Raw genomic sequence first — 7,843 nt, 5'->3', positions numbered from 1 at the left:
CATACTGTATTCAAAAACAAAAACAGCCAAAACCAACAATTACATTCATTATTGAGTGCTACGATTTTGCAATTATACAACTTCATATATTTTTTATAAAAATGTAGTACATAAAATAATCAAAATTCTAATTTTCAATTACACAATTATACATCACGAACGGCAATACGAGCAAAATCAATGACTGACAAGACTGTGGGATGAATATGTAGCTGGTATCCGGGGGGTTCATTCACTGATGACATCGGCAAGCCGACTACATTCACTGAGAGACGCACTACATTCACTGGAAGACGCGCTTGACGTTCCATAGAAATTACCGGCGGCTCAACTTGTAGGCGGCTCAACCGGTCATATCCCGTTGGTACGAGTAGATTAGTCTACAAACATCGCCTAAAATAATTGATTTTACCCGGCAGAATGAAAGAAGGAAACTCCGCTTTTCAGTCGTCTTAAGCACTCGTTTTTTGACAAACAATGACCTTTCAGAGGTCAAATTGCTGTCAAGAATATGAATTGGCTGCTTCGCAGAAAATAGCAATGATTATGTAGCTGAGTATTCAAAAGAAAGCCGTTGTAAAACTTGCCCTTAGGCACTTTGGAAAGGCTCTGATAAACCAGCCTAATTATTCTTTCTGGGCACAATTTGCTTTGTCAGACTTCCCATTATGACACACTGTAATAAGTTGTGTAAGTGGTTCATGTCAAAAATATTCTTTACATGTATTTTTTTCTACCAAATACTAACTTAGTGCAATACATACAATAAAAGAGGTGAAGGAAACTTTGACATGTTATTTTCTGTTTCCTATTCATTTTTTTGAAGATATATGAAGATATTTATTTTGTAAAGAATGGAATTATTGTATGCCTATTAGCTCTTGGGGAAAAGCCATGGAGGCTTTTTAGATTGATGTGTGACACTTCTCTTTTATTTAAGCATCATTAGGCATCCTGATAATAAATAAAAACGAAACTTTTTTTTTTTTTACAAAATGGGCTTGTCCCATAGAGGCTTTTTAGATTGATGTGTGACACTTCTCTTTTATTTAAGCATCATTAGGCATCCTGATAATAAATAAAAACGAAACATTTTTTTTTTAACAAAATGGCCTTGTCAATTTTTAAATACAAAATGGCCTTGTCAATTTTTAAAGTGACATACTTAAAATCAGTGCACATCCTAATGATATGTCATTACTGTATGTCAGTCATTATAACTAATGTTGGTCTATACTGTTGCAGGTGCAGATTCCCCCTCTCCCCGTTTTGACACTAAATTTTAAAATTTTAAAATTTTAGTGCGTATCAATGTAATGTATTTAAATAAGAAAAATAAAGTAATACAATTCCCCCTGTTTAAAATAATTTTGAGTCTACCCTTGTGTTGGGACAGTGCCTTATTACCATTGTTTATGTGTAATGTTTTAAAATGAGACTTTAATCAGTATAGTGCCCAAATGTTTAAGCTTGTGCAAAAGTCACCAATGCAATCTATTACAATGCACGGGAAATGCCATTGTAAACATGTACAATATTGTAAATCGTATGTGAAATAAAAGTTGCTTGATCGATTGATTTACAATATATAAATTGCTGGAGGTTAATTGGGGCTTGTATTAGTACTGTATGCCAAACTCAAATGATGATGTAAACATGTACAATGAACAGAAATATTTGTGTGTGAAGTAATATATAATTATTTTACAACAGTATTTCATATTGTATTAAATTGCGGTACATGTAGTTCTCAAACAAACTTTTGTTGTTGATTTTGTTGATTAAAGTAATACATTCGAAATGACGAGACATAAATACAGTTATAAATAATTATATTATTTCACACACAAATATATTTGCCCATTGTACATGCTTACATTGTCATTTGTGTGCACTGTAATTAGTTTACATCTGATACTTTACAAAAAGGTTCGGATTTGTGAAAATGCAAGCATTTAATATTATTATTACTTCACAATGCAAACCTTCAGACAGTATTTATATTGCCTATTTAAAAAAATCTGATAGCTGATAGTAAATATTACAACATGCATTCCCTTTTGGGATTCTAGCGACTTCCCATATTCAAGTTCAGGTCCATTGGAACCACACCAGCCACACCGGCTTACTTTTAAAAATACATAGAGGTATAAAAATAAAATAACAATATAAAATATGTTATCACCACACCTCAGCCCCAACCAATGGGGCTGAGGTAGGTATGTCTTCGCCCCTGAAGGTGGCCTAAGGAAGCGGCACAATTTCTGGCATCCAAAATGTGCTCCCGTTTTGACACTAAATTTTAAAATTTTAAAATTTTAGTGCGTATCAATGTAATGTATTGAAATAAGAAAAAAAAAAGTAATACAATTCCCCCTGTTTAAAATAATTTTGAGTCTACCCTTGTGTTGGGACAGTGCCTTATTACCATTGTTTATGTGTAATGTTTTAAAATGAGACTTTAATCAGTATAGTGCCCAAATGTTTAAGCTTGTGCATGTGCAAAAGTCACCAATGCAATCTATTACAATGCACGGGAAATGCCATTGTAAACATGTACAATATTGTAAATCGTATGTGAAATAAAAGTTGCTTGATCGATTGATTTACAATATATAAATTGCTGGAGGTTAATTGGGGCTTGTATTAGTACTGTATGCCAAACTCAAATGATGATGTAAACATGTACAATGAACAGAAATATTTGTGTGTGAAGTAATATATAATTATTTTACAACAGTAATTCATATTGTATTAAATTGCGGTACATGTAGTTCTCAAACAAACTTTTGTTGTTGATTTTGTTGATTGAAGTAACACATTCGAAATGACGAGACATAAATACAGTTATAAATAATTATATTATTTCACACACAAATATATTTGCCCATTGTACATGCTTACATTGTCATTTGTGTGCACTGTAATTAGTTTACATCTGATACTTTACAAAAAGGTTCGGATTTGTGAAAATGCAAGCATTTAATATTATTATTACTTCACAAATACTTCAGACAGTATTTATATTGCCTATTTAAAAAAATCTGATAGCTGATAGTAAATATTACAACATGCATTCCCTTTTGGGATTCTAGCGACTTCCCATATTCCAGTTCAGGTCCATTGGCACCACACCAGCCACACCGGCTTACTTTTAAAAATACATAGAGGTATAAAAATAAAATAACAATATAAAATATGTTATCACCACACCTCAGCCCCAACCAATGGGGCTGAGGTAGGTATGTCTTCGCCCCTGAAGGTGGCCTAAGGAAGCGGCACAATTTCTGGCATCCAAAATGTGCTCATCAACCATGATGGGGGTTGACTGGGTATGAATTAACTCTAGTTCCCACAAACTCTAAATCGTGTATCCGCCTCTTGAGGGGGATAAGGGTAGCCGGACCAGGGTTTAACAACCAAATTTATTAAGCCCCCTCCACCTCCATCCAGAAAGGTGGGAAACAACATCTAATTTTTATTGGTTTATCATGTACATAAAAACAGGAAAAATGAGCTCGGCTCATCAGTGACACCGGCCCTGGTAAGGTTTCAGGGTTCGAAGCATGCTGGTCACCAGAGCCATTTTCAGGATTTTAGAGGTCAAAAAAAAAATTCAATTTCATAGAGACATTGTGTATCAACAGAAATCAAATACAAATGCAAAGATTTATTATAAAAGAATATAGATATAAAGTAATAAATTCACTGTGTTTCGTCAATAGCCTTTGTATGCACACTCAGTAGGCCTACCGCAGTCAGTGTATAACATAATATGTACGGGTACTGGTACTGGCCGGTATAAGCATTTATAATGCACCTCTTTCATGATGTTATAAAGCGCAGTTCTTTTCCATTCATTGGGTCCACATGCTTTAAGTGTTGCTGCTGCTAATCAGGATTAAAACCCCGATGTCAATTTTTATTTTAAATGGTATAATTTTTTAACTTTGTAAGCATTTTAGACCTATATGCCAAATACCTGTACTAGTAATTTATTTTACTGTGGACAAAAAAAATTTGGACTATTTATTGTTACGCCTGCCAATGAGGAAGCCTAACAGAAAATACTATAAGAAAGTATAATACATACTCCAAGTATTGAAATACACTCCATCGTGTTGGGATTCAACACGATGGCGTGTATTTCAATACTTGGAGTATGTATTATACTTTCTTATCTGAGATTAATCAGTGGACCTTTCGGTTTTTAGAAAATACTATTATTTTGCAATTTATACAATGTATTCCATTATTTATGTTGGCTTTATGCCAAGGGCAATGCACTACAAAAATATTCTTTTGAAAAATTATTTCTAAAGCAACTGCATTATCGGGATAATACACTACAAAAATACTCTTTTGAAAACATATTTCTATTAGCATTTTGAATTATCAGAACTATTGTGTTCAAGAAAATACAGCCACTGCTACCTATTTTCCTAATTATTCGTGTTTTTTTTTTTTTTTTTTTTTTTTTTTTTTTTGAGGTTTTTTTTTTTTTTATAGAAAAACCAGCAAATCTTCTCTGTATGTTTTGTTGTACGATAATAAATTGGCTGTCATAAAGCCTGGGCAGAATTTTAATGGTTATAGAAACAAAAATGTAGTTTACCACAGGAGGCCTTTTGTGGTTTATTGTCCATGGTTTCACTTTGCACTCATTAATCCCACATGATTCGTACCATGCCGTAGTCATCGTTTTCATCATCATATTGATGAAATTTCATCCTAATATTCTCTGATTTTTAGTGGGAATCCATCCCATATGACATCATTTGTGTGATACCCAGCGTGAGCCCTGGATCCGCACCTGAATTTTTCAAGTGTTTTAGTTTATCACAGATGGTTTCTCTTAATGCCATTAATTTACTACAATAAGTTCTCATGAATTTGCCTTATATGCAATGAATACACATTGGGATCTTCTTTTAATGTGATTTAATATTACTGAATAATGAAATGTAGGCCTATGTGTTGGTCAACTCGAAGACACATAATGAAGTACAAATGACTTGTCTTAAAAGCATCAGATACCATTGTCGTTTAGAAATGATATTTGATTAAATTTTAATATTATAATTTAAATGCAAATCTAAGTAGTTTCACTGACCATCACAAATAAACTCCAAATAAAATAATATTTCAACATTTAATTAGACCATCAGGAATAAAATTCCATATTTGCAAATATTTATACCAAAATATTTACAGAAAACAAACCAAGGGAACAATTAGGGTCTCAAATTCATATGAGTGTAGGGAATTCAATAAGCTTAGAAACCGTGAGAAATGTACCAAAAGCTATTCATAAAAAATGTACATTAAAAATTATTTTACAATATTATATAATAATTTTTTTTTTATCACAGGATCGGAATATGAGCCTTCTCCAAATGAGTACTATCCTCATAGATCAATTGCGTTGACGTTACCCAGTGCTCCAGCGTACACATTTGGATCCAGGCACACTGGAACATGTACGTCCATCAGGAATACAGACCGTAAGTCTTACCTTTTTTTAAAAAAAATTATTTAATAAATTATAATTGTACCAATTTACGATTTTATACAGTATTAAATTAGAATGTTTAAGTGTTTATTCATTTGCAAAGAAAATATTTTCTAATGTTCGATTGAAAGCTAATAATATAAGAGTGCTATATAAATATAATTATTTTTGTTATTATTAATATTAATATTAATGTAGGCAAATTCAAATATATAATTTTATTTTTTGTAATTTTAAGCCTTATAAATTTGTTACTCTAGACTTTTGATATTTTTTGTTTTAGCAAACAACCCTGGTCCTGGAAATTACACGCCACGAATCCAGTTTATGTCAACGAAACGACATCGACCATCCTTCACAATCAAAGGTGTAAGAGTTCCCTAGAGTCACATGCTGGGACCACATGCAACACTTTGAAAAATAGTTCGAGCTGTCATCATCTATTTACTTAAATTGATGTGCTTTAAGCAAGAGAGAGGAGGCATCATTCGTTCGTTCATGTGAATACATAATCACAGGAGCTACACTGGTCTTAATGCAGCTTCCTTTAGCGAATGTTTGTGTATAATGAATTCTATAGTTGCTGTTATCCGTTGACTGGAACAGTCGTAGCATGGTCACCGACAAGCAGGTTTACAGCTCCTTAACAAGGAGTCATAACATCGAATGAGGGTGATTGGGAGGTAGTGAAATAGTGAGGACAAGACATAAGGCCTATAAGCACCACATTAGAATGACAGTAAACAACTCAAAGTGAAGGAACAGAAACAGAAATATAAACAAACAGATGTTTTCTCAAACTACTAATATCCCAAACTGTTAATGGCAAAAATGCTAAATTAGCATGCATTCCATCATGAAATGCAGTTTAAGAATTGAAAGTGGGGAAGAGATGTTGTTTTGCCCCAGATAATATTTTGGATAAATGGGAGTTGATAATGATCAATTTGCAATGAACAACACCTGACTAAACATTTAAAAATGACCTTTACATGGGTTAGTGCAAGGGGCACCTGCAGATGGTCATTATGCATCATCAACCTCTAATTTAGCCCATTCTGTCATTCCTATAATGAACCTGATTAAAGCCATCTAGAACCAAATTTGTGTGATTGATTTTGGTGTTGCCTTTAACATTTACGAAATCGACCACCTAACTCATTGATAGTGCATTTGTTCTTACAACACAACTTTTTGTTATCAATGTAAAAAATATACAAAAAAAGAAAACATTATTTTCTAATTTTACGAACAAAACAATACGAAAGTCTTGTACTAATTCTGCCTAAACATGTCCATGTTTAATGCCTATTTTGGCATGCAAAATGTTATTTATGAATACGTTTACTAGATACCTTTTCTATTTCTCTTTAAAAGTTATTACATTTCTGTGCTCTTTTACCAAAGTATACACTTCCTATTTCTTTTTAGTTTCTTATATTGATACTCAGTATTAAATATACAAAAGAAAACATTTACAAAGGCTAGGCACATACAAATATAAGGAAGTAAGAAGTTTCAGCATTATATCATATATATCAACATTATAATAAAACTCGGTATAAGTGTGCCAGATTTTAATAGTTTTTAAGTTTTATATGTATAATATATGTGATCATGTTTCTTGAAGTGTTGTTAGATGATGATTACGATAATGAACTAGCTGCTGTATATTTATAGGTTATATTGTATTTTTAAATATATACTTCCTGAGGTCAAATAAAAAAATCACCTTCATGTAAATCACTAAATTGCTCATTTACTGATCGAAATATATTTTTGTACGAAAATTTTAAAAATGTCTATGTGGATGTAGTAATTCATTTTTGGTGAGTGTTCCAGGTCTGTTTCTCTTTTCTTTTATGTATTTTAATACGCATTTAAGCTATTTTGTATTGTTAAATAGTCCTACCCTAAAATACCCTACTAAAAAATTCTGGTATGAATTGCTCCTTTACAGGTCAGGATTTACTCATGACACCTTAAAAAAAAACAGGTTTTTGGAGAAAAAAATGTTGTAACAAAGAAACTTATTGTTCTGGTAATTGCTTGGTGTTTGTCATGGTTTTATTTTGCACAAGTATATATGATGTGTAATATACAATTGACGAGTACAAATTTATTTTATATTATTTTAATGGTTTGTATTTTCTGATAAAACATAATTAAATAAAAAACAAGTTTATTATTGATATTTAGTTTATGTTTTTCCACAAATTCTTTAAATATATATGTATATATACAGCTATTGTAGGGCCTACGGTATTTATTGATATGATGTTAATAGCTGTACTTCACAAACCCCAGCCCTGGGTATGAACCCATAACATA

The 7,843-nt window shown here is 32.1% G+C and overlaps 1 protein-coding gene across 1 annotated transcript in view; it reads left to right on the top strand.

The window, feature by feature from the left end:
* The window catches only part of LOC117116708, a 15,705-nt gene extending 8,450 nt beyond the window's left edge, over positions 1-7,255 (top strand). The window contains exons 5-6 of the mRNA XM_033260811.1: positions 5,373-5,504; positions 5,796-7,255. Coding sequence (XP_033116702.1) covers positions 5,373-5,504; positions 5,796-5,896 — 233 coding nt within the window. The 3' untranslated portion in view covers positions 5,897-7,255. The remainder of the gene's footprint in view (positions 1-5,372; positions 5,505-5,795) is intronic.
* Positions 7,256-7,843: the final 588 nt, after the last annotated feature.

The sequence above is a fragment of the Anneissia japonica genome, unplaced genomic scaffold, assembly GCF_011630105.1.
Source record: "Anneissia japonica isolate Jap-2015-1 unplaced genomic scaffold, ASM1163010v1 scaffold2284_len378405_cov197, whole genome shotgun sequence".
In the NCBI taxonomy this organism is placed as follows: Eukaryota; Metazoa; Echinodermata; class Crinoidea; order Comatulida; family Comatulidae; genus Anneissia; species Anneissia japonica.
Note: the sequence above shows the minus strand (reverse complement) of the source record. Positions and strands in the feature narration are given on the sequence as shown.